This window comes from Stenella coeruleoalba (genome assembly GCF_951394435.1).
Source record: "Stenella coeruleoalba genome assembly, chromosome: 19".
NCBI lineage: Eukaryota > Metazoa > Chordata > Mammalia > Artiodactyla > Delphinidae > Stenella > Stenella coeruleoalba.
The window spans coordinates 35,073,998-35,101,535 of NC_137165.1; the positions used below are offsets into that span (position 1 = coordinate 35,073,998).

The 27,538-nt window shown below is 40.2% G+C and overlaps 1 protein-coding gene across 5 annotated transcripts in view; it reads left to right on the plus strand.

The window, feature by feature from the left end:
- The window catches only part of TADA2A (transcriptional adaptor 2A), a 47,956-nt gene that overhangs the window by 13,406 nt on the left and 7,012 nt on the right, over positions 1 to 27,538 (plus strand). For all 5 annotated transcript variants that reach the window (XM_079905434.1, XM_079905438.1, XM_079905435.1 and 2 more), the window contains 8 exons: positions 7,494 to 7,585; positions 10,370 to 10,527; positions 11,725 to 11,813; positions 13,375 to 13,447; positions 19,612 to 19,675; positions 21,017 to 21,060; positions 24,293 to 24,403; positions 26,135 to 26,206. In XM_079905434.1, coding sequence (XP_079761560.1) covers positions 7,494 to 7,585; positions 10,370 to 10,527; positions 11,725 to 11,813; positions 13,375 to 13,447; positions 19,612 to 19,675; positions 21,017 to 21,060; positions 24,293 to 24,403; positions 26,135 to 26,206 — 703 coding nt within the window. The remainder of the gene's footprint in view (positions 1 to 7,493; positions 7,586 to 10,369; positions 10,528 to 11,724; positions 11,814 to 13,374; positions 13,448 to 19,611; positions 19,676 to 21,016; positions 21,061 to 24,292; positions 24,404 to 26,134; positions 26,207 to 27,538) is intronic.

Here is a 27,538-nt window from a genome sequence, read left to right on the forward strand (position 1 = left end):
ATGAAATGCTTGGCGTTTCTCTGACCTCTCCTGGTTCATCTCTCCTGTGCTGAATCTCTCTGACTCTTCTGCCTCTCTCTTCTACTTTTAAGGGCTGTGTGATTATATTGGGCCCACCAGCATAATCTCCTTATTTTACAGTCAGTTGATTAGTACCTTAATCCCATTAGCATAGTCCCTTCACAGTAATGTCTAGTTAGTGTTTGATTGAATAATCAGGGGACAGGAATCTTGGGGGCACTGGGGGACATCTTTAGAATTCTGTATACTGCAGCGCTGTAGCATATCTACTTCAGTCTCTTAAAAGTTTAGAAAGGGTAACTCAGCATCTCCAAGTCTGATTATTTATGAAGTCTTATTTAAGTGAGTTTCTGGGCCTGTAATGCTGAGAGTGAGATCCTGGTCCATAATGAATTAGTCAAAGAAATGCTCCTTAGTAAGAGTTCTTGGCAGCCAGCTGTCTAGCCTTCCCCTGCCTCTTTCTAAACACCCTCAGTCTTCTAAGTAGTTTCTTCACTAATTATAAGATTTGGAATACATTTTTTAATATTAGACTGTTTTTTAGAGAGTTACAGGTTCACAGCAAAATTGAGTGGAAAGTACAGAAATTTCTCTGCCCCCGCAAATGCATAACCTCCCCCATTATCAACATCCCCCACCAGAATTGTACATACATTATCATTGACGAACCTACGTTGACACCTCATTATCACCCGAAGTCCATAGTTTACATTAGGGTTCACTCTTGGTGATATACATTCTATGGGTTTGTAGAAATACATAATGACGTGTACCCACCATTATAGTATCATACAGAGTAGTTTCATGTTCCTAAAAGTCTTCTGCCTGTTCATCCGTGCCTCCCCCCAGCCTCTGGTAACTACTGATCTTTTTACAGTCTCCATGGTTTTGCCTTGTCCAAAATGTCATATAGTTGGAATCATACAGCATGTAGCCTTTTCAGATTGGCTTCTTTCACCAAGTAATATGTATTTAAGTTTCCTCCATGTCTTTTCATGGCTTAATAGGTCATTTCTTTTTTAGCACTGAATAATATTCTGTTGTCTGGATGTACCACAGTTTATTTATTCATCCACCTACTGAAGGACATCTTGGTTGCTTCCAAGTTTTGACAATTAAGAATACAGCAGCTATAAATATCCATGTGCAGGTTTTTCTATGGACATAAGTTTTCAACTCCTTGGGTAAATACCAAGGAACATGGCTGCTGGATCACATGGTAAGAGTATGTTTAGTTTTGTAAGAAACTGTCAAACTGCCCAAAGTGGCTGTACCATTTTGCATTCCCACCAGCAGTGAAAGAGAGTTCCTGTTGCTCCACATCCTCGTCTGCATTTGGTGTTGTCAGTGTTCTGGATTTTGGCCATTCTGATAGGTATATAACGCTATCTTGTTGTTTTAACTTGCATTTCTCTGACAACATATGATGTGGAACATCTTTTCATATGAATTTTTTTTCCCTTTTGTTAATTGCAAAATGAATGAAGGGCTGGGGGAGAGTATGGTCAAAGTAGCTGTGGCTTTGAGTTCATTTCACCAGGGTTATCAGATCTTCAGAAAGTTGACTTATTCTTCCTAAATTCACACAAGAATGCCTAGAACCAGAATACAAATTTATTCATTTGAATTGTGAAAATAATTCCTTAAAGGATAATTCAGTATAGTTTGGGTAGATTGAAGTTATCCACTGCCGGCAAGCTGACCATGAGCTCTCTTCAGCTGTTCTGGGCACCATCCCTTCTGCATAATGCTGACGGCACGAAGTTTCACTCCAAGTCCACCTAACTCTTCAGATTACTTCATCCTTTTCTCACATATTCTTTACCCATACAAACACATTTCAGAATTCTGTCCTTTATTTTGTAGAGCTTTTGGAGGTTACTAATACCCTCTTTTTTCTGCTAGTCTTTATCTATTCCCAGATAAGGAAAAGAAGAATCTTTCCTTCCGTAGGAATGATGACCAAATTTTGCTCCTCTACACACGAAGCCACTAAAAACTTGATTTTTTTCTTTTTGCATATGAAGCCTCAGAAAACTTTAAATGGTTTTCAGTACTTTTGCCATCTCACAGTGCTGTATTTTTGGAAGTTGCTCATGCTGTAGTGGGTGGTGCATTAATCAAGATTTCTGAGTTCTTTGCCTATTTTTGTCTTATAATTCTTAGAACCTTAAACAAGTCAAGGCACCTCTTTCAGCCACACCCTTTATACCAGTGATTCTTAAACTTTAGTGCATAAGAATCACCTGGGAGATTCTTAAAATTATAGATTCCTGGGCCTCACTGTTAGAAATTCTGGTTCAGTAGGGCCAAGATTGGGTCCAGAAATTGAATAATATTGATTCAACTTTAAGAAAAACTGACATGCCCATTTCTTTTTTGGTGTAGGAAGTCTTTCTGGTTTATCTCACAGTAAAGTTGGTGAGGACTAATTAATATTCTAAAATACTCTTTTAGAAATAACAGGCTTTTCAACTATGAGTTGTCATATTTACCTGTATTCATGGTACTTTCCAGATTGAGTGATTATTTTGAATTTAATACAGACATAGACTCTGAAATTTCTCTTTAGGATCTCGTATCTGAAATATCTCATGTGAGGCATATTCCTAGTACGTGCTCAGATAAAATGTATTGCTTATTAGTAATGTAATTTCACAGATCACAGATTTTTTTTGCCATTAACAAAAGATAGAACAATTTATAAACGCCCGTGTGATCTGAGGATTTCTTGTGTCACTTTTTTTTTTTTAACTTATAGTAAATTTCAAGCATATACTAAAATACAGAAAATGGTGTTTCAGTTATCTGTTGCCTCTAATAGCTGCCTCAAAACTTCATGGTTTAGGGACTTCCCTGGTGGCGCAGTGGTTAAGAATCTGCCTGCCAATGTAGGGGACACGGGTTCGAGCCCTGGTCCAGGAAGATCCCACATGCCGTGGAGCAACTAAGCCCGTGCGCCACAACTACCGAGCCCGTGCTCTAGAGCCCACGAGCCACAACTGCTGAGCCCACGTGCTGCAACTACTGAAACCTGCGTATCTAGAGCCCATGCTCCGCAACAAAGAGAAGCCACCGTGATGAGAAGCCCGTGCACTGCAAGGAAGAGTAGCCCCTGCTTGCCACAACTAGAGAAAGCCCACGCGCAGCAACGAAGACCCAACACAGCCAAAGATTAATTAACAAACAAACAAACGAAAAAGCTTCATGGTTTAAAATAACAGCCATTTTATTATCTCTCACAGTTTTGTGGGTCAGGAATTCAGATTGGCACCATGAGAGTAGCTTCCATTGGTTCCACATGGTGTGCTGGGAATGGAAGTCCAAGGGGTTTTTTTCACTTTTAGTACCTCAGAATGGCTTGAGTTGGTTGAACTGGAATATCTTAACTGCCTGAGGCCTTTGGTTCCTCTCCAGGTAGCCTTAGGGCCTCTCCCTCTCCACGTGGTCTTTCCAGAAAGGAGGCTAGAATTCTTATGTGGTGGTTCAGGGCTACCAAAGGCGAAAAAGTAGAAGCTGCCAGGCCTTCTTAAGCAAGTCACAGGTTCAACCCATATTAAATGGGAAGGGACCACGTGAAGATGTGAATTCTAGAAGTTCATTGGGGGCCACCATTGTAATCAACTACCACATATAGTGTAATAAATTCCCATATACCTGTCACTGGTTCTTAAAATTACCAACTCATACCCTATCTTGTTTCATCTAAACCCGTACCCCTCCAGCTTATTTTGAAACAAATCCCCTAGATATCATATCATTTCATCTGTAAATGTCTCATTAGGTCACTCTAAAATTTTAAAGTAACTCAGTTCACATTTCTCCAGTCATCTCAAAAAAGCTTTTTTAAAAAAAACTCTGCTCTCTTCTCCACACCTGAAACAATCACTATTCTGATTTTTATCACCATAGATCAGTTTTGCATATTCTAGAACTGCATATAAATGGATTCATTCTGTCTGTACTCTTGTTTCTGGTTTCTTTTCATTCAGCATGTTTTTGAGATTTATTCAAGTTGTATATAATAATAGTTCATTCTTTTCTGTTACTGAGTAATATTTCATGGTATGAGTATAGCACAGTTTGTTTATCCATTCTCCTGTTGATAGAGACTGGGCTTTGCCTAGTTTGGGGCTATTAAGAGTAAAGCTGCTGTGAGGGACTTCCCTGGTGGTCCAGTGGTTGGGATTTTGCCTTCCAATACAGGGGGTCTCGTTGGAGAGCTAAGATCCAACATGCGTCAGGGCCAAAAAACCAAAACATAAAACAGAAGCCATATTGTAACAAATTCAATAAAGACTTTAAAAATGGCCCACATCAAAAAAAAAAAGAAAAAAAGAAAGGGACTTCCCTGGTGGTGCAGTGGTTAAGAATCCGCCTGCCAGTGCAGGGTACACGGGTTTGAGCCCTGGTCCGGGAAGATCCCACATGCCGCGGAGCAACTAAGCCTGTGCGCCACAACTGCTGAGCCCGTGCTCTAGAGCCCGCGAGCCACAACTACTAAGCCGACATGCCACAGCTACTGAAGCCCGCGTGTCTAGAGCCTGTGCTCCGCAACAAGAGAAGCCACCGTGATGAGAAGCCCACGTACTGCAACAAAGAGTAGCCCCTGCTCGCCGCAACTAGAAAAGCACACGCAGCAGTGAAGATCCAATGCAGCCAAAAAATAAATACATAAATAAATTATTATTATTATTTTTTTTTTTGGCGGTATGCGGGCCTCTCACTGTTATGGCCTCTCCCGTTGTGGAGCAGGCCTAGCCACTCCACGGCATGTGGGATCTTCCCGGACTGGGGCACGAACCCGTGTCCCCTGCATTGGCGGGTGGACTCTCAACCACTGCGCCACCAGGGAAGCCCATAAATAAATTAATTTTTAAAAAATACTTTAAGAAAGAAAAAAAGAATAAAGCTGCTTTGAACATTTTTGTATAAGGCTTTCTATGGACGTATATTTTCGTTTTTCTTGGGTAAACACTTAGGAGTGGAATTGCTGGGTCATAAAATAAATGATTATTTAACTTTTAAGAAACTGTCAAAAAGTTCCCTTAAATGGTTGTATCACTTTACACCTCAGCTAGCAGCGTATGAGAGCTCTGATTGCTCCACATGCTTGCCAAGTTTTGTTATTGTCATTTTCTTCATCCTGGTATTCTAGTGGGCATGGTGAATGTGTAGTGGTGTCATCATTTTTCTTTTACCTTTTACAGTGCTATTTGGAATTCAGATATGGTCCATACATTCCAATTGATTGCCTCATATATTTATCCTGTGGGTTCTCCCTCTCCTTCCCCTCCTTCTCTCACTCTTTCTCTTGTCTCATATAGTTTGATTGTTTAAAAACCTGGGTTTATCTTATGGATGTTACTGCAGTCTAGATTTTGCTGATTAACGTGTTCCTCTGACTTCTGTGTTTTCTATAAATTAGTAGTTAATATATACTGGCTATATCAGATTCATTCATGATCATTGTTTAGATCTTTTCTTCTGAGATTGCAAAATACATAGTTATCTTTCAATTCTATCACTCCTTTTAATTTATGAGATTAAATAATTCTATAAAAAGAAAGTTTATTATCTATGTGGTCACCCTGAGGTAAAGTTTGTACAGAAGGGCAGGATAAATTATTTCCATTATTTACTAGTTTTCAAAGTATGAGTTGGTTCCCTGGCATCCTCTAGATATTTAGAATGTTTAATGTGTTGTAATCCTTTGCAGTTCTTATTAATTCAGAATGTTCCATTTTTGGTCAGTGGGAGCCTCTACAAGTTGACCTCTGAATCCTTTTGACAGGACTCTTTTCGTCTTTGAGAGTTTCTTTGATTTCCAGTGTAATGAAGTGTTCCAGTCTCATCTTGTACATTTCCTACCCAAACCTGGAATTGCCTTTTTCTTCAAGGAGCCCTGGTTCCTTTAGTGGGAAATTGTATTTAGAGACCACATACTGGGTACTAGAAGTGTTAATTGCTACTGGGTTTGTCATTTTTTCTAGACCTTTTCACTGAACAGTGATAGGAATTTTTTTTTAATTTCTTGTACAATTTTTAAAGGTGACACGTCATTTACAGTTATTACAAAATATTGGCTGTGTTTCCTGTGTTGTACAATACATCCTTGTAGCCTCTCTTACACCCAGTAGTTTGTACCTCCCACTTCTCCACCCCTGTATTGTGCCCCCCTCTCCCCGACTGGTAATCACTAGTTCTCTATATAGGAAATCATTGTTTTAAGACAAATACATCATGAGTTCATACTAAAACTTTCTTGTTTTTTAAATTTATTAATTTATTTTTTATTTTTTTGGCTGCGTTGGGTCTTCATTGCCGCGCACGGGCTTTCTTAGCTACAGTGAGTGGGGGCTGTTCTTTGTTGCGGTTCCCGGGCTTCTCATTGCGGTGGCTTCTCTTGTTGCGGAGCATGGGCTCTAGGCACGCGGGCTTCAGCAGTTGTGGCACGCGGGCTCAGTAGTTGTGGCTTGTGGGCTCTAGAGCGCAGGTTCAGTAGTTGTGACGCATGGGCTTAGCTGCTCCTCAGCATGTGGGATCTTCCCAGACCAGGGCTCGAACCCATGTCCCCTGCATTGGCAGGCGGATTCTTAACCACTGTGCCACCAGGGAAGTCCTCATACTAAAACTTTCAATTCAAATAACAAGAGTACATGGTTTTACATAGCCTCATAGATCTTACATCTCTTTTTTTTCCCCAAGCTCCAAGTCCCACTGTGCAGTGACACCAATACAGTTACTTATTTGCTTTACCCCACAGCATATCAACATGTAATAAGCTCAGAACAACTGTACCAACACTACTTGAAAACAGTTTAAGATTTTTTTGGCAGTTCCTTTTACTTTTAAGGTATATTCTACTAGAAATAAATAGTCAAGTTACTGTGTTTTAGTCACTTGGGATTGTTTCTTCCTGTGTGATTATGCCTTAAAATTAATTCACAGGTTTATGTCATTTTGCTTTTGATTCTTGTGATTTTAAAATTTAATAGTTAATGTACAGTGTTTATGTTTTCAAAGTCAAGTCTACAAACAAGGAATATTCAGAGAGGTCCAGCTTCTATCCTTGTCCTTTCCACCCTATTTCCTCCCTCCCTCCCCCATAGGTAAACTTGGTTTTAATATATGGTTTATTCTTGCATTTTAAATGATAGGAATATGCATATTTGTATTCCTATCTTTCTTAGCTAAATGGGAACATACTGTAATACTTATCTTTACCTTTTTGCTAAGTTTAAAAAACATATATTTCTGCCTGAGTTACAGTGGCATTTATGGTTGATCATATTTATTGTAGCTAATGGTGGAAGTAGAGGTGGGGGGGTGTGGACAGCTAATAAGAATGTACTGTAGGCACCTCTCAATACCATGAGAATGACAGCCATTTGACTATAATTAGGATTACATTTGGGGTTGCCGGGTTCCATTTCTGTGTCTGTTCTTAGGCCAAACTTTTTCTTCCTTAGACCTCAGATTTTCCTGTTCTTGACCCCAGCTGGACTGCTCAAGAAGAAATGGCCCTTTTAGAAGCTGTGATGGACTGTGGCTTTGGAAATTGGTAAGAGCTTGGGAATAAGGGTTCTCCTGCGCTAGTGGGCTCCAAAAAGAAGGTGCTGTTGAGGGTAAAAGGAGGAGCCTCAGGAAAAGGAGTTTGGGGGCCATATGTTGCTTTTCTATTGACCCATGACTTAGAGACAAGTCCTCCTCCCCTCTGCACATTATTTTCCAAGGCCTAAATGCCTCACACGGCTATGAGATGTTTAGTGGTCCATGACTCGATAGCTCTAAAGGGCTGCTTTGGACATATCCACACAAGGAAGGTTGGTTATTCCTTTCTGAATAGTGGGGAAGTTTAGACTTATTAGTTATTGCTCCTTTCTGATTTCTGAATTTTTCTTGGCTGTAGATGCCCTCGTCATTTAAGTGAGTCAGACTTTAGACAACCATGGCTTACCTGAGATTCAAGTTTGACAGACTGCCTATCCTCATTGCCTGTTTTTAGCTTGTAGATACCTGCAAGAACTGAATAGCACTCATGGCTGTTGCCATGTGAGGTGACACTGCTTACTAATAATACCACCACTTTCATTTTTACCTTTTGGGAGTATTTTCACACCGATGATTTCATTTTGTGAACTAGATAGCAGAGGCTTTTTTTTTTTTTAATGATTTTATTTATTTAGTTAGTTATTTTGGCTGAGTTGGGTATTTCTTGTGTTGCGCGGGCTTCCCATGGCAGTGGCTTCTCTTGTTGAGGAGCACGGGTTCCAGGCACGCGGGCTTCAGTAGTTGTGGGTCGTGGGCTCTAGAGCACAGGCTCAGTAGTTGTGGCTCATGGGCTTAGTTGCTCCACAGCATGTGGGATCTTCCCGGACCAGGGATCGAACATGTGTCGCCTGCCTTGGCAGGCGGATTCTTAACTAATGCACCACCAGGGAAGTCCCAGCAGAGGCTTTTTTTTTTTTTTTTTTTTTTTTTGCGGTATGCAGGCCTCTCACTGCTGTGGCCTCTCCTGTTGTGGAGCACAGGCTCCGGACGCGCAGGCTCAGCGGCCATGGCTCTCGGACCCAGCCGCTCCGTGTCATGTGGGACCTTCCCGGACCGGGGCACGAACCTGTGTCCACTGTATCGGCAGGCGGACTCTCAACCACTGCGCCACCAGGGAAGCCCCGGAGGCATTTTTAAATATATTTTGTTCATGAAGAATCTGAAGCTTAGGGAGTTAAAATGACTTCTTACGACCACATAGTTTATTAGTGAAGGGCCCTTAACTAGCTCTTCCTTGTCCTGACTTGCTAGTGTAGATAATCTATCCTGATGTTAATAGAATAATACTGTGCTGCCTCCCTTACGTCCAGGGCCTTGAAGAAGGAGAGTTGAGTTCAGTTCACATTTTGCTCATATCCGTTCATTCAACATTTATTAAGTATCATAAAATACTGTTTACTATGGGAATACCAAAGAAGATAGGAAAAGTGATCATTCGCTTGCTAGTTATCTTTGACCTGGTTTTTCACTTTTTGCCTACCATTCTAACTGTAAAATAGGGTAATCCTCTTTGTCCCCCTTCCCTCTCAGCAAAGACCACAAAAAGACCATTGTTTCTCTATCCGCTAAGATACTATTAAGTAAGTAAGACACTAAGCTTGGTGGTGAGGATGCTAGAGCCAAGAATTATGACACGTATCCTGACCTCAAGAAGCTTATAGTCTAGTAGGGGAATCAAAATATATGTACAGATGATTGAAGTGCACAAAGCAGAGCATAGTAATGGCTTAGGAAAAGGACAAGTGAAGTACTGTGGAAGAGAGAAGTTGAGAGCAGACTTGGAGAGATTTCACCTCTACCTTTCCATCATCTGGGCCAGGAGTCAGAGGTCTTAAGTAAAAATTAAGTGGCTTTGTCACTTATGTGCTTTGTGTTCTTAAGCAAGTTTCTTAATCTCTTTGGGCCTCATTTTTTCATCTGTGAAATTGAGATAGTAAATACACTACATAGTTAATACTAGGATTTATTTAAATTATGTTGTGAATATTTCTAGCTGAGAGCTTGGTCTGTCGTGAGAGCTGTAGTAAAGAAATGTCTGTTCATGTGAAGTGTTTTGTAAACTATAAAACATGTGAATATAAAACTATTCTTGGGGCTTCCCTGCTGGCGCAGTGGTTGAGAGTCCACCTGCCGATGCAGGGGACACGGGTTCCTGCCTTGGTCCGGGAGGATCCCACGTGCTGTGGAGCGGCTGGGCCTGTGAGCCATGGCTGCTGAGCCTGCGCGTCCTGGGCCTGTACTCCGCAACGGGAGAGGCCACAACAGTGAGAGGCCCGCGTACCGCAAAAACAAACAAAAAAAAAACTACTCTTATGTACATTTTAAATGTTCTGAAGTGGCTTATTATTATTTATAGCAATTCTTTCGGTGGAGCCTAGCTTACATATTTTCTAGTGGTCTTCCTTTCTTTTGGTAGAAAGGAAAGGGCTTTTTATTTTTTTGGCCATGCCGTAAGGCATGTGGGATCTCCGTTTCCTGATCAGGGATCGAACCCGCACCCCCTGCATTGGAAGGGCAGAGTCTTAACCAGTGGACCGCCAGGGAAGTCCAGGAAAGGGCTTTTTAAATATTGTTTCCGTATCTCGGAATAGCAGGATTTGGAACATCAGATTGCACTAGTACTATGTTTATATTTGTCTCAATGTTCTGCTGATAGCTCCCTGATATCAGTTTGGAGGTGTCAAGTTCCAGGCATTATATAGGTAGGACTTAAAATATGGAAAGAACAAACCATGCTTTGACCATTATGTATAAATGAAAGCACTACTTCCTTCTCTCTTTTTCCACACTCTAGGCAGGATGTAGCCAATCAAATGTGCACCAAAACCAAGGAGGAGTGTGAGAAGCACTACATGAAGCATTTCATCAATAACCCTCTATTTGCATCTACCCTGCTGAACCTGAAGCAAGCAGAGGAGGCAAAAACTGCTGACACAGCCATTCCATTTCACTGTAAGTACCTCCCTGTATCAGTAAGAGAGTTCAGTATTTAGCTTATTATAATTAATCATCTCAGTGTTAAGTCCAAGAAGCAATTTGTTATTTTTGTCCACTTGGTTGTGGTAATAATAGCAAACTTTTCGTTGTCTTTTTTTAAATTTTATTTTATTTTTAATTAATTAATTTTTTTTTTTTTTGCGGTATGCGGGCCTCTTCCGTTGCGGAGCACAGGCTCTGGACGCGCAGGCTCAGCGGCCATGGCTCACGGGCCCAGCCGCTCCGCGGCATGTGGGATCCTCCCGGACCAGGGCATGAACCCATATCCCCTGCGTTGGCAGGTGGACTCTCAACCACTGCGCCACCAGGGAAGCCCATCGTTTTCTTTTTTTTAAATCTTATGTGACTTAGGGACTCATGGGTCTTCTAACAAAACGTAACCAAACCCATGATGAATTATAAATGGACATCTTTGCTGAATGACTCCCAGAGCACGAGTAATGAAATATGAATGTTTTTCTTTCCCCGCCTCTTTCCTCATACTCTCTGGAAACAGTTTCATAGGTGACTAACTCAAAACCTGATGATACCTCCTATTTGGATAGCCCTTTGGATGTTAGCACTTTGTTCTCAAATGCCTTCGACCATTTCTTCTTCATGGCAACCCAGTGAGACAGGCAGAGCAAGTGCTTTTGTTTTGCACACAAGGAAACTGCGATTCAGAAAGGTTAAATAATTTGTACAAGGTCATGGGACTAGTGGATGTTACAGTAGAGCCTGGACTCAATTCTGGCTTACTCCAAATCCAGTGGGGTTTTTTGCCTGTCAGTTGGATGGGATTTGTAAATTGAGATTGGTCCTAAGGGGTAAGGGAGCTGAAGCAGACAGGGTAAATACTTAAGTTCTGTAATACTGAAGAAAAGATCCTTGATTTTCTTTCATATTAGGAAAGCAAAAATAAGAGGGAATTTCTGTATTTACTTAGAGGATTCCCTAAGTCTTAGTTTCCTTTTCAAGAAATCAATTTGTTTCCATTAATACTTTATCTTTCTTTACTTTTTCTTTATAAAAATCTCTTGCATTTTATTTATCCTCTCAGACGCTGTCTTTTTCCAAACAAAAATATTTCAGAGTCTAAATTAGGACTTGCTTTGTGTCACTTTTTTATGCTAGTATCTTATTAAGTAACTAAGAAAAACTAAATTCTTACAGCTACAGATGACCCTCCCCGACCTACCTTTGACTCCTTGCTTTCTCGGGACATGGCGGGATACATGCCAGCTCGAGCAGATTTCATTGAGGTAAGAGAAACTTGTTTTTGTTTAGGATGAGGCTATCTCTCTTACCTATAGGTTCCATACCACTAAAAAGAGATTTTCCTAGCACTGTAAGTTGTGGAGCCACATTTTCTCCATTTGAGTGCCTTTTTCTCATTTGTAAATATTTCTTTTAGAAAGGTAAAAGTTCTTCAGAGCAAAAACTTATTTCTTTTAAATTATTTTATTTTATTTATTTTTATTTTTGGCTGCATTGGGTCTTCGTTGCTGCGCGCGGGCTTTCTCTAGTTGGGGGGAGTGGGGGCTACTGTTCGTTGCGGTGTGCGGGCTTCTCATTGCAGTGGCTTCTCCTGTTGCAGAGCACGGGCTCTAGGTGCCTGGGCTTCAGTAGTTGTGGCACGCGGGCTCAGTAGTTGTGGTGCATGGGCTTAGTTGCTCCGCAGCATGTGGGATCTTCCCAGACCAGGGCTCGAACCCGTGTCCCTTGCATTGGCAGACAGATTCTTAATCACTGCGCCACCAGGGAAGCCCCAAAAACCTATTTCTGAAGTTTCACTCCACATCTAGGGGGTTTCGAGGTTGTACTATATCGGGGGTTGGCAAACTTTCTATTAAGGTCCAGATAGTAAATATTTTAGATTTTGTAGACCATAACTTCTCTGTTGGAACTAAACTTTGCCATTATTATGCAAAAGCAGCATAGATAATAGTAAACAAATGAGCAGGCCTGTGCTCCAGTAAAACTATTTACAGAAATAGGCAGTGGGCTGCATTTGGTCTATAGGCTGTAGTTTGCTGACCTCTATACTGTATTCACAAGTTTTTAGAGAATGATGAATGTGTCTAAAAACTACATGTTCTTCATTCAGCCCTGGAGTTAAAAGCCATGTGAATGTAGTCACAAGTCTCTTGATTTATCACCTAATCCGCAATTCTAGTACTCTTGGAGGTAATTAAAGTTTAGCAAACTACAGACAATTTTGCTAGCCACACCCAGGTCAGCATTTTGTTCATGGCAGCTGCAATTGTAGAGCTACCTCAGAGACACTACCCCTACAGATTGTAGTCATTGAATAGAACATGAGCAAATCTACCCACTGAGCTAGGTAAGCAATATTATGGGATAAATAGAGCCCTAGATGGTGGTAAAAAGGTAGATGAATTAATGCAGGCAATTTTCTTACCTAAATATTGGTTAGGCCAAAAAGTTCGTTTGGGTTTTTCCATAACATCTTACAGAAAAACCCAAACGAACTTTCTGGCCAACCCAATGCTCGAAGGGCTGGTAGGAGTTAAGTTTTCTTTAGTTAGATTTCATGAACAGACTACTTTTAGTTTTTAGAACAATATGTTTGGCTTTATTCCTGGACTCATAACTTTCTCATTTTTTGCTGTCACTGCTGCCTGAAAGCCTCTCAGTTTTCTCCCATGACTTATTTACTTATGGCAGTTGTCCTGGCCTTGTACTCCATTCAGTACTTTTTAGCAAGTGTTTGTTTATGTATTTGCTTCTAAAGCATGGCTCCTGTAAAGGCATTACTCAAAGCTGATGGATTTTAGATGGGAATTTTTTTTCCCCAAACAGGAGTTTGACAATTATGCAGAGTGGGACTTGAGAGACATTGATTTTGTTGAAGATGACTCGGACATTTTACACGGTAACATTTTATTACAGCCAGTGTTTTTATTGATTGCAAACTGTGATGACACTGTATTGGGTGCTAGAAATATAAGAATGAATAAAACATGTCTCCTGCCCCTTATGGGACCCAAATTACAGTGGTTAAGTTGCTGAACTTACCCTGTTGCTGGGATTTGACCATAATGAGAAAGATCATTTGTGATGGTGGTGAGAATGTTGATCACATAAGGGTAGTTGGGAATATCCCATCCCTTGGACTGTGTAAGCTTTCTTTTGGCTGAGATAAGCCTACACTGAGGTAATTGGTTAAATGGCCCTCACTGCCTCCTTAAAAGAAAGGGAATCAGGGTGAAGACCTTGGGACTTCAATAACAACTGCTGATACTAGATGTTCACTATAATTTGTTATGCAAAATTTCCCATAGCAGGGGAAAAGAATGGAAGTTCAAGAGTTTTTAGACCAAGATTGGAAATCTCTTGTTTCTCAGAACTGTTGAATTTTTAGCACTTCTGAATTCTCATCTAAGATTAACCCTCTAAGGATTTATGTCAGCTCTTTTGTTATAACGTAAATGGCTAATGCCAACAGGGCTTTCAAAAGTGAATGGTTAGACTTTCAGTGAATGTCTTTTTTTCCTTCTTTCCATTTTCAGTGAACTACATATTTAAAATAATCCCCAATCTTCTGTTTCATTTCAGCCCAGAATTGAGGGTGATGCAGTAGGTGAATAATGCTCCTTTGGATTCTGTATTTCCTAAACAACATCTTCATTGCTTTTCTTAAATGTATATCCCAGGTAGGAAAGGCAAGTTAGAATCCTTGTTGCATTTTAAATCAAGTTTTCATGTTGCATTAACTGGTCCTCTGTCACTTGAAGGGGAGTTTTATTCTTCTCTCCGCAGAAGAGCTGACTAGATATTTGTTACATCAGATCTGGGACCAAGAAAGAGTCCTCATAAAAATTTTACCTTTAGAGTTTTTTCTCTACATATTTCTTGAGCAGTTTTTTTCTTTGCAAAATTTCATTTCTCTTCTCCCACACAACTTTAAGGAAAGTCAAAGTGACGTAGATTGAACTAAAAGAGGAAAGCTTTAAAGCAAACTGCTTTAGCGTTCACTAGAGCCATTGTGTTTGTTCAGTCTTCCATGTCAATCTCTGCTTTTCAACCCTGATAATTCACGTTATTGTCTATTCTCACCTCTTGTGTCATTCTCTTGAAGGCAGTGTGCAGGTTGCCATTCAGTATTCCTCATCATACACACCAGCTTTAATTAAAATGGTATTGTTTCCTGGCTTATATCTTTCTTATCCAGAATACAAAAAAGCAGTTTCATAAATATCATTCTTTTAGATAGTATTCAAAAGTACTGAACTTTTGAAAGTCAAAATCTCTTATGTCAGTCATGGCTCAACTATGTAAGGGACTTGCTGAATCACTTCTCCAGGCCCTAATCCAAGGTCTTCATTCTTAAGCCTCAACATTATTAAGAAAACTGTAGTAATGGTTGGTATTTAATTTCACTCTTCATCCTTTGTGGAAGCATGATTTGCAATTTCTGCTGGTACACTTATGGTCCTTTCTGTAATTAAGTGAGGGCAAAAGGGAAAAAAATCAAAAAGAAGCAATTGATTAGCAAGTTTTATTTCAGTTAGCATTTCAAACCTATAACATACTTTAGTTATTTGTGTTCTTTCTACAGTTTCTACAGCCTTTTAAGTTATTTGATTCTAATTCATTTGAACTAAGAATCAGTTATTGATTGTTATACATAAGTAGTTTTTGTTTTTTTGTTTTTTTAATTAATTAATTTATTTATTTATTATTTTTGGCTATGTTGGGTCTTCGTTTCTGTGCGAGGGCTTTCTCTAGCTGCGGCGAGCGGGGGCCACTCTTCATCGTGGTGCGCGGGCCTCTCACTATCGCGGCCTCTCTTATTGCGGAGCACAGGCTCCAGACGCGCAGGCTCAGTAGTTGTGGCTCACAGGCCTGGTTGCTCTGCGGCATGTGGGATTCTCCCAGACCAGGGCTCAAACCCACATCCCCTGAACTGGCAGGCAGACTCTCAACCACTGTGCCACCAGGGAAGCCCCATAAGTAGTTTTAACAGCGCTTATATAATAATAATCCCTGCCTCTCCTTTCCCTCCCTGTCTAGTAGTGAACTGTAAGATGTTTAGATGGGTGCTTTTTAAAAGGTGATAGCGTCATAAAGAGGTTTGGCAGGACTGGAGATCAAAGGGAAGACTTGCTGGTGCCACAAAGGGATGCTTTGTTTATGGTTCTAAGTTCTCATATTAGCTCCTTTGGCAGTATGACCCACTGTCCAGTTGGGCACATATTGTTCCAGCAGTTTCTCCTGGAACTCTCAGTGAAGGGGACTAGGAGCCCAAGGAAACTAGGAGGGAATGAGAAGGAGCTTTCTATGCACACCTAGAACAGAAAGAGGGGCACATATTTTGTGCACATCAGGACAGTGATTCAACCTCAGGCTTGCTTCTGAGTCACTGTGATCTTGGGCAAGTCCTTGGAAATTTGCATGCTGTTTCTTTGTGTCCCTGGCCAGCAAAGAACAGATGATGCTGATTAGTCAGGGTGAATGTCTCCAATGAAACGTGGTACATAATTCAGATTGGTGTTATTGCCATTCCATTATACCATTATACTCCTAATATTACTGAGCATTAATAACATTCCTTTTACGTTTCCTCACAACTACTAGAAGGAAGTAAACTGTTTGGCTGGGCTTTGTATCCCATCCCCTAGAAAGACTACATCTAGAAAATTGGGTGATGCCAGGAAGCTCTTTTCCTCACCCAAGACTTTTGCTGTGATTCACGGAATTTGTCTAATAAAGGGGGTTTAAATGGTCCATTATAGAGGCCTGGGACACAATGGAGGGACATGTAATTACATTCCACCATACCAGAAGTCTTTCAGAATGAGCCCCCAAAAGATATTGCATGTGAAGTAGTGTCTAAGGAAGAAAATAAGGAGGTTCTGAGATCCCTAAATGACACCTCCTCGTATTTTATTGAAATAAACAGAAATTATTGGTCCAGAGAGAGAGATGCAAAAGACATAACTCGGCGCTCCCTGTGGCATGTTGTGTGATGTCAGTGCAGACACACAGCATAGTTTCCTTTTCCTTAGGGGACATCGCTCTCCATCTGCTTTCATTAGGGGAAATCTCTCCTAAATTTGTGGACTCTTCTTTCTCAGAGTTTCACAGGTGCTAAGCCCTGCGTGCAGCATCTTCTAATCATCGCTGGCCCATAACCCAGGCAAGCAAGAGGCATCAAGAGCTCCTTCCTCTGCACTGGGCCTGTGTTTTCAGCACTTCTCAGGGTTGCACATTAGAGCAGTTTACTCTCCTTCTATTTGGAAAGCCAATTTCAGTAAAATTTCTTGGCCAGATGTGGATACTCCCCCACTTTTTCCCCCCAAATTTTCTTTCTTTGGTCCATATTGTCAGCCTTTAGAGCCTTTAACAATTAGTCAGTCAGAGGTCCAGCCTGGTCACTGTGCCTATTACCTGCCTATTGGCAGTGCCCTTCCCTTGATGGTGATTTGGCTGCTTCATGTTTAGGACTTTTTAGACATGAATGCTATTAATAATAATAGCTAATACGTATAGCACTTACTGTTTGCCAGGTACCATTTAAGTCCTTGACACACATGAACTCATTTAATCCTCACAAAACTCTCTGGGTTAGGTGTTATTACTATTACCCCCATTTTATAGATGGGAGAATTGAGGAGTAGAAATCTCAAGTAACTTGCCTGAGGTCAAGAGGTAACCTGCAAGTGGCAGGGCCATCTTGAGTCTATGCTCTTAATACTGTGCTATACTTAATGTCTCTACAACCTTGAACCTTTTTTTTTTTTCTTTTTAGATTTCACATTTTTTATCTTCTATAGCTTAACCACATTTCTGAGAAGTGGAAATCGATATTTTCCCATTCTACTTTCAGAGAAATGCACAAAGGAGTGAAGTGACTTGGCTAAGGCTTCCTAGTTGCTGACTTCAACCATTAGGTCACTTGGTTGGCTTTCCTTCATAGCACTACTTGCGTACATCTCGGCCAAAATCTTCGGGGGGAAATGACTTTTAAAAAGCTTTGCTTCTGGGGAATACCTGAGTCACAGGTTTGTGCTTGTGCGCTTGCAGTAGGGCTTTTGATTGGCTTCCCTGTAGTTAAGGCCTCTGAGTAGGTTTTCTTGCCAAGCAAGCAGTAGGTGCCTTCTGTCAGGAAAACAGAAACATGTTGCCAGCTATTTTGAACAATGTTAGAAATACACTGCAGTGGGAAGGAGCTGCCTCTGACTTCTGCCCACTTCTTGAAATATTTTAAGGCCAGCCGTTTGGAAACTTTGTTATCAGTCCCCAGTGTGGTCACAGGGAGACTAGTCATCCCCCGAAACTGAGATTTCAGAGGCCTGGCATCGGTGGAGAGGTTATGGGTGCTTTGGGTTTGTTTGTTTCTAAGGAGCTCTCGGTCTTTGCCTGCTTTACTAGACCCTCCACTCACTTTAAGTAGAATATGAACCTGTGATTCTCATTCTTTCAGCGTCTCCCTCTCATTTCTGTTCTGCCTGCTGTGCTGTGGTCCTCCCTGGGTTATTCGTGCAGTTAAGATCTTATAATCAGTTGCTGCTATCGGAGTGTGCTTCATAAAGACAAGGGAGAGCTTCAACTATGAATTTTTCTCTGGGAGAATTCCAGTTCTCCCATTTGTTTCTCTGTGTTCCCTTCCTTCCCTTTGTTCTCCAGGGCCAGTTGTACAAGTTTAAACTACTGAAATGATCAAGCACCAGAACCATTTATCAGCAGGATTTATTTATAGAGTTTTTCTGTAACACAGTCTCTTCAGTTTTTTTTCTGTTTAATTAAGTCATTCCCACACAAATCTCAAGAAACAACATGATAAGTTAGTGTCTTAGAAAAATTACCGAAATCTTTTGTCAAAATTAGCACTAACTTCCACTGGATCTTCAGATAGTTTCTTTCATGTTGAACTCATCTTATTATTGAGTAGATAAACGAGATAAGGCACCTAAAGATCCTGGAACATGATAAATACTCAGTGGATGTTAACTATTTACTTAGCTATTTTATTTGCTTCTCTTTCTGCCTTGAACTGTTGACGTCCTAATTTCTCTTTCTCATAAGAAGTAAAGGTAGAGTCCACTATAAAACTCGTACTTGGTTGTACCGCATGTCAGAGACAGTTCCTCTTCTCCCCATGCCTCCTTCCTCTCCCACCACATAGTTATGTAAAGCGCATCTCCACCAGCACAGCGTTCTAGAGCCTATCATTCCCCAGCATTTATTAGGAAACACTGGCAGGGTATGGGGCATTCTGTGGTACCTATGCTTCTGTATGGAACACATGTAAATCAAGAAAGAGTTCATTTATAGAAAGAGTTCTGCAACCTGAAAAAATGTTTGAAAACCATTGCCTTAAATCTTGGACCTGATATTATTGAATTATTTTTAGTTTGTGGGCAGTTATGAGGAAAAATGAAGCAATGTTGTTTAAATTTTTGAACTTGTTAGAAATGAACAAAAGATCCATGATAGTTAATACTTTTTTTTTAATACTTAAAGTTTAAAAAGTATTGCGGTCATTCATCTCTTCAGGTCATCCAGCTAGAATTTATGTTATTTTTATCTCAGACCCAAGGGAGAATGGCCTGGATAAAGTATTCCTGGTCATTTCCCAGTGATTGAAGTTATATACAGATGTAGTGCATCTGCTCATAGCTCAGCATGCTAGATTTTGGTATTTCTTTCTTCTAATCTGAAACTCTGACAGATGTAATTTCTAGTCCATGTGTTACTAAAGTTCAGACTCCTTGTTGAACTGTTTTATGAAAGCTAATAATATACATAGCAAAGCATGGTCAAAAGAGATGTTCAGGAAAAAGCAGAAATTGTTATCTATAGCGTAATCCCATATAAACATATACTTAGGAAAAAAGAACTTTACTGTAATTTACTGATACAGAAATTCACTATCCTAGGGTATTTTTGTTTCCAAGAGACAGATTTCCTAGACCAGTGCGTGTGGAATAGTTAGCAGTATGAGGTTGAAAGTTTAGGACAGCTTGGGCAAAAGATTTCTTCTTGTCTTGGCTTTATTTATATGTAAGGGTTTGTTTGTTTGTTTGTTTATAGCTCTGAAGATGGCTGTAGTAGATATCTATCATTCCAGGTTAAAGGAGAGACAAAGGCGAAAAAAGTAAGTCTAGAAAACCATCCTGCCTTCTTTTGGCTTTGGACTATTGACCACATATAGCCCATAAGAGCAAGTTCCACTTGTGGCTCATCTTAGGACCTTGAGGAATACACTTAACCTCCTTGGATCTCAATTTTTCCATCTGTTAAAAGGAGATAATACCACCTCTCCTTTTCTTGCTTTTTAACCTCCTCCTTCCTTACCCTTTCTTGATGTTTTGGTGACCAATGAATAATATGGACACGGTGTTTTAAGGAAAAAAGGAACAAGAAAAATTCAAGATATTATTAAGTTGTTACACTTAATAATGCTCTATTCTAACTGCTCAGTTTTTATGAGAAGTCTTTTATATACAAGGATTTCAAAGAAATTATGAACAAGTTTCAGTCACTCTTGGTTATTCCTTCTCTTTGCAACAGAACAAAAAACATACATTGAGGCTGAGAAATTATGGATCCCAAACCCCTATTGGATTACAGAGACTTTAACAGTTCAGAGAAGGGTATGCGGAGGATGTGTATGTATGTGTAGGCATGTTACCATGGTGTTAATAACTAGAGATACAGTGGCATCACAACAAGAAAAAGGAATGGGACTTGGGAGGTACTCTGGAGGGACCAAGACATGATCTGAAGTAGAGCTTACTCTCTGCGTGTCTGGAGTTAGCTTCCAAGAAGCGCTGAAGAAGATTACCCAGCTGTTCTTGTGAGAAGCTTCATTGCTAGTCATGAATACCTCCGGTATAAATCAGAGGTTCCAGACACGTAACTCTGCACGGTTTACCTAAATTCGGTTTCTCTTAAAACATGGAATTAGAACTAGACAGTGCTGTAGAACTCAGTAGTTGAGGTCGCTATTAGATCTTCTGTTTTATGATGACCTTCCATTAAACATGCACAAGATTTATTTCAAATAGCTTCAAGGCATTCTGTGAATGTACAGTTGTAAATGTTGAGTGTGTGATCACAGATTTCCCTTAAACGGCTGTTCTCAATTATCATTTCCCTAAGCTGAATAGATGATTTTTATGATATGGACACAGATCCCCTTCTGTTTCATCTAAGTTACAGACGTGTTTTTCACTATTTGAGTGCTTATTGATCTGTTCATTCATCCAGCAGATAGTTATTGAGAATCTGCAGTGCCCAAGGAGAGGAAAAATATATGATGCTTGAGAGCCTAAAATTGTGCTAGAGACTTACTGACCTGCAGAACTTTGTGGGGAATGACTTCTCTGGACCTCAAGATTCCCCCTTGCAGTGTTTAGGATGTCTAATGAAAGCTGTGTGTGGAAAACATTGTTAAATGTGAAACTGATTATCATATATATGTTTTTCATTCTAGAATTATAAGAGACCATGGATTAATCAACCTTAGAAAGTTTCAGTGTAAGTATTAGTTTTCCTTACTTTAAAATTTCTCCCAATATTATTGAATAGTTTTAAACAAATCATTTATGACAGTAGTTCTCAATCAAAGTTGCATATTAGCATCACCTAGGAATCTTTAAAAAATTCTGATCCCTGGGGCTTCCCTGGTGGCGCAGTGGTTGAGAGTCCGCCTGCCGATGCAGGGGACACAGGTTAGTGCCCCAGTCCGGGAAGATCCCACATGCCGCGGAGCGGCTGGGCCCGTGAGCCATGGCCACTGAGCCTGCGCGTCCGGAGCCTGTGCTCCGCAGCGGGAGAGGCCACAGCAGTGAGAGTCCCGCGTACCGCAAAAAAAAAAAATTCTGATGCCTGACAGTCACCTCAGACTAATTAAGTCAGAATCTCTGGAGGTAGAACTACAGCATCTGTATTTTTTTAAAGTCTTCAGGGCAATTCTGTTGCATCGTAAGAGTTACAAGCCATTAATATATGGTCAATAACACTAGCATGAGAATTCTTTTTTTTTAAATTAGTATAGTAATTAAAGCATGAATATTAATGGATCATTTTCTGGAACTGGGTAGGGTTGTGTTTTGGAATTATATGTTAAACATAAAATAACTTTGACCATCAGGTTGTGAAAATATTTTTATGGAAAAAAATTAACAGAAAATGATAGCTTTATTTTGCATGGTCGGGGCAAACAAACCAGAAAAGACATTAGCATTGTATGATGATGAAATAAACCTATGATTTTTAAATGATTGCTAACTTTGACCTTACTTTTAAATATTTGGCGATAACCTATGCTGGGCGGAAAGAGTCTCTGTACTTTTTCTTCTTCTACACTGTAGAGTTTGTTCAGAACATAAGAATGATGATATCATAATAATTGCAATATTTATATATGTTTATAATAGTTATATGTCACAAGACTTTTTTTTGTAAAAGTGCCTAATGATTGTGCTTCACATGCTAAATTGATAGAATCGTATAGGGTTTGACAGTCTGTGCCAGGAGGGTTCAGGTCAGCCAGTCTTGGGTTAAGTATCATTTAATAGAGTCATGGTCATAAGTAGGTTACATTATATGTCCTTTACTTTTTCACTTTCCATTACACACATTATGGTGTTTTGATGATGTCACTTCTAATAGTTACATAATATGTTGTATAGATACATAAATATATAATGAAGTGCTTAACCTGTCTTTTATTATTAGATCTTTAGCTTATTTTCAGTGTTTTTCTAATCATTATAAATAAAGCTAAGGTAAACTTGTTTGTGAATAGAGCTTTGTCTGTATTTAGAATTGTTTTTTTAAGATAGATTCCCAGAAGTGGAATTAAATAGGTCGAAGAATATGATTATTAAAAATGCTTAACACATGCTGCCAGATTGTTTCCTAAAAGATGGTTTTATCAATTTATATTCCTTCTAGCAGTATGCAGTATTGCCTATTTAACCTCGTCCTCATCGAGAGCTGTGGGTTTGCAAAAATAACCCAAGGTCAGATCTCCCTTGCCCTTTCTGTAGACAATAATTGGTCACGTTCTGATAGCCACAGTAGTGGGTTCCTTTGTCTGAATTCCTGGGCTTTCCACGATAGGTCAGTTGATTTTAACCATTACATAGTAGACCTTGACTCTTGTATAAATTCTGTTCTCAGCTGGTGGACAGAGGTCAGTTTAGCCTCTTTATTCTTTTAACTGTATTTCTTACATACAGAGCTGAGAGGAAGCTCTGTTGCTTCCAAGAAAGAAGTGGTATGTGCGTTGTGGTTTGAGAGGTCTTCAGTTGCCATTATACTGAATGTACATGTGACCTTAATATGTAGGCATAGGAGTTTTTTTCATCAAATTAAACAGTTTTACTCCAAATGTTTCTGTATTATCCCTATAGAGGGGGACGGGGGGTTTGGTGGTGAAAATAATCAATTTGTGGCTGCCCATCAAATCAGCTCCTAGAATTTGTGGGCAAGAATTTCTCCTGCAAAGAAAGAGATTCATCTGAAAAGAGGACTTGATTTAAGTAACTGTCATAAGTGATAGCCTGTATCTTTAGCCTGAGAGTGGACAAAACTAGCCTAGTTACCTTTATTGAAATGACTGAGTAGCAGTTCGAGAGTTCCTGGCCACTCCAACCTACCAGTTACTATTGGTGGGTTTTACTACCCATCTTTTTTGCTGATAGCTCTTTTTATTAGAAATTTGGTCAGTAGTGATCCTCAAAGTTGCTGACCCATGTGGGTATCCCAAATGGCATATTTGACCCTTCGCTTCCATCATAGTTATCAAAATATAACTTCATTAGTAGTACATTAAGTTGTGGTACCTAATTAAGTTTAGAGAAAGGCAAAATGACCCATGTAGAAAGTGAAGAAATAAATGCCTCATTTGAGGATATGTAGTTACAGAGATTTTTATTTTTGGTGGAGCGTGCAGGAGATCACACTTTTTCCAGGCTAATCTACCTCTTCTAGATGAATTAGTATGTCTGCACTTCCCTTGTTCTGCAGAAGTTATTTTTTATTTTTTTAAATTTATTTTATTTGTTTATTATTTTTTGGCCGCATTGGGTCATTGTTGCCACGTGCGGGCTTTCTCTAGTTGTGGCGAGCGGGGGCTACTGTTAGTTGCGGTGCGCAGGCTTCTCATTGCGGTGGCTTCTCTTGTTGCCGAGCACGGGCTCTAGGCGTGTGGGCTTCGGTAGTTGTGGCGTGTGAGCTCAGTAGTTGTGGCTCGCAGGCTCTAGAGCACGGGCTCAGTACTTGTGGCACACGGGCTTAGTTGCTCCGCAGCATGTGGGATCTTCCCGGACCAGGGCTTGAACCCGTGTCCCCTGCATTGGCAGGTGGATCTTAACCACTGCACCACCAGGGAAGCCCTCTGCAGAAGTTAATACCAGAGATTTTGCCCCACATTGTTTCTGAGAACACACGACCTAATCATCTTTCCCGTTACTGCCAGTACTTCCTGCCCTTGTATAGATTAAGAGGCAGCAAGGTGTGGAGGTCTCCAGGGTGCTCAGCAGTGCAGATGCTCTCCAGTGATAACAACCTCTCTGTGTCATAGTCACTCTGATTCTCTTATCATTATGATTAGTGTGCTGCATTCTTAGCTTTCCAGTTTGCTTCCTGTCATTGGTAAGTTAGTCATATGAGGTTAGGAATAATGTTCTTCCATTTTACTTCTTGTAAAAAAAAAATGCAGAAAACTTAGAGATCTTTATATTCTTTACTTTCTCTGTAGTAATGGAACGGCGGTATCCCAAGGAAGTCCAAGACCTTTATGAAACAATGAGGCGATTTGCAAGGATAGTGGGGCCAGTGGAACATGACAAGTTCATTGAAAGCCATGCATGTAGGTGGTTTTTTAACCTTGAGCAAATATTTGTGTGTGTGTTTTTATATAAATAGTAGAGATAGTGGTGTGTTTTATGTGAAGTTCTGTAAATAAATAAGTGGATTTTTTTGTATTGCTTCCACTTTATTACTATGAGATTAATTTGGGACTTTGGGGGTGGGAGAAAAGAGCTTAAAAAGCCTAGTGGCTTGTTTTCCCCTCAGATAAACAATAGTTTAGTAGTTTTTCCCCCTTTTTATTATGGGAGTTTTCAAATACATGCAAAAATAGAGATCATAGTATAATGAACCCCATGTGTCCATCACCCAACTTCAGCAGTTATCAACACATGGCCAATCCAGTTTCATCTTTACCATCTTCCAACTGGATTATTTCCCATCCTCAACTGGATTATTTTGAAGCAAATCATATTATTATTATTATTATTATTTTGCGGTACGTGGGCCTCTCACTGTTGCGGCCTCTCCCATTGAGGAGCACAGGCTCCGGATGCGCAGGCTCAGCGGCCATGGCTCACGGGCCCAGCTGCTCCGCGGCATGTGGGATCTTCCTGGACCAGGGCACGAACCCGTGTCCCCTGCATTGACAGGCAGAGTCTCAACCACTGCGCCACCAGGGAAGCCCTTGAAGCAAATCATATTATTTTGTTCATAATTATTTTAGTATTAAAACTAGTTTTTTAAGTGGGGACAGAGTTGGACGACTCATCAAGATAGTATATAGTACTTCCATCATTTTCTTGCCTTTTTCCCTGAGAGAGCTCTATCTAGTTACCATTTGATTTCTCCCTGTAAAAAATTGAAGTTGTTAAGGCAGTAAGGCCTAGACTATAAAACAATCTGGACTGGGGGGCTAAGTCTATACCTTTACTCATGAGAGTCAGGTGTTTGACCCCCAAGTTTAGTTCTGGAAAGGTACTTCATGAAGGCTCTTATCGTGTACCCATCATGCAGACATTTCTTGCATGACATTGTAGGCACGTATCTGAGCCAGGTTGGTTGTCCTCACCAGACACCCTGTTTGGTTGGCATTCTTTGTGTGATTTATCCTTCACTTCCTGTCCCAGTTTGTGCCATCCCTGGTTTATGTGTCACTCCAAAGAACAACACCCCATGGATTGTCCAGGTTCTTCCTTCATCCTCTGTTTCAAAGCACCCAAATTTGAATGTTCTATCACATAATAACCCAAGCGGTGCAACCTGATCTATGTGCTCAGAGGAGGCAGAAATCTTTGATTTATGGAAAACACAATGCTCTTTTGTTCCTATAGGAGAAAAGCTGTAAAGAAACTATCCAGGACTTGAAGCCCAGAGCTTTTGTCCTTCCCTTGCAAAAGGGCCACATCAAGTAATACCAGAGACAGGTTTCATAAAAGAATTTGGTTTTGTGACTAGAGCTTTTAACAGAGAATAAATAGAGCAGGGAAACTTGGTGGTTTAAAAAATTATATTCATTACTTCTGTAGCTAAATGAATTCAACCAGTTCACTATAAGTTTTCTAGGAAGCAGCTGGAGACAGAAGCCAAAAGACAGCTGGAGTACACTTTTGTCAGCTTTTGGGTAAAATTTCTAATGAGATATTAGCAACAATTAGGATTCCTCAAATGGAATTACCCAGTCTTTTATAGAAGGCAGAATTACTGAAAATATTCAACAGTAAAAGTGCTCATTAATGTTGATTTTGTTTTTCCAATTTTTCTCCTTTGTTGTTTTCGGGGGGATAAACAGTGGAATTCGAACTCCGAAGGGAAATCAAGAGGCTCCAGGAATACAGGACAGCAGGCATTACCAATTTTTGTAGTAAGTATGCTTAAGCTACACGCTAAATCAGAGGGCAAGTCTTCCAAGCACATAGAGGGTGTCTCTGTTTGAGGTGCCATGGAGTTTTTTTTTTTAAACAAGCTTTCACATTTCAGAATGAGTTTTCAATCTTTCCCATAAAGTTTCACCTATTTAATCCTTATAAAATACCATTTTATGGATTATCTGAGGTGAAATAAAAGTTATGACACAGAGAAAAGAGAGATGCTGTTTTAGATTTAGGATTCCGTTGTGGCCTCTGAAAAAAAGGATTTTGTATTCCAGTTTTTAGCCTCAGCCTTTTTAAATTTAGTGATGCATAGTCTGATCATTCTTATTAAGGGACCTTCAACTGGTTCTAGGCGCTTGCATCCCAGTTACTTGAGGTAGTGATAATTATATTCATAGCAGTAACAGTTTACCATGCACCAGGCCCTACCCTGTGCACTTCACCTGGATCGTGTCATTTAATTCTTGTAACAAACTTATTGTTATTTTCATTTAATGGAGAGACTAAAGTTTAAAGTGATTAAGGAGCTAGTTGTAGTAGAGCCAGGTCATAAGGGAAGGTAGTGTGTGTTAGTAGTTAAGAGCTGAGGTCTAGACTTGGACAGCTTGAGTTTGAATTCTGGCTGTTCTTTCACCAGATCTATAATTCTGTTCATTTCAATTTTCCAAGTCTCTTAGCGTTAGTATGAAGATCAAATAAGAGGGACTTCCCTGGTGGTCCAGCGGTTAAGACTCCGCGCTCCCAATGCAGGGCACCCGGGTTCGATCCCAGGTCAGGGAACTAGATCCCACATGCCACAACTAAAGATCCCGCGTGCCGCAACTAAGACCCGGTGCAGCCAAACAAATAAATAATTTTTTTTTTTTTTAAAAAAGATTAAGTTAGAGATAATGCATGAAAACATAGCACAGTACCTGGCACACAGTAAATCCTCAGTAAATGGCAGTTTCTGTCATTTTGTTGTTATTGTTGGAATGATCTTCGGCATTTCCTCCTCCTTGCTGTTGGTTGAAAGCTGTCACCCACTGCTCACAAGAAGTAGCCCTGTGGGTATAAGTTCAGCCTACTGTAATGGCTCTTTATTTCTAACAATGGAAACAGTTTACAAAATGAAATTTTATGTGGGGCACTAATCCATAAATAAGATAAAAGTAGAACTACTTTGATTGAAGTCTGATGGTTCAGGTCATGTGTGGAGCACAGGACTACTGGTATGTGCTGGTGCCCTTGCTCTTCCCCGTAATCCCTGAGATATTTTCATGGTATCCTGGGCCTCTGTGGAACACTGTGTGAAACCCACTGGTGTGATATTTTGGATCCTA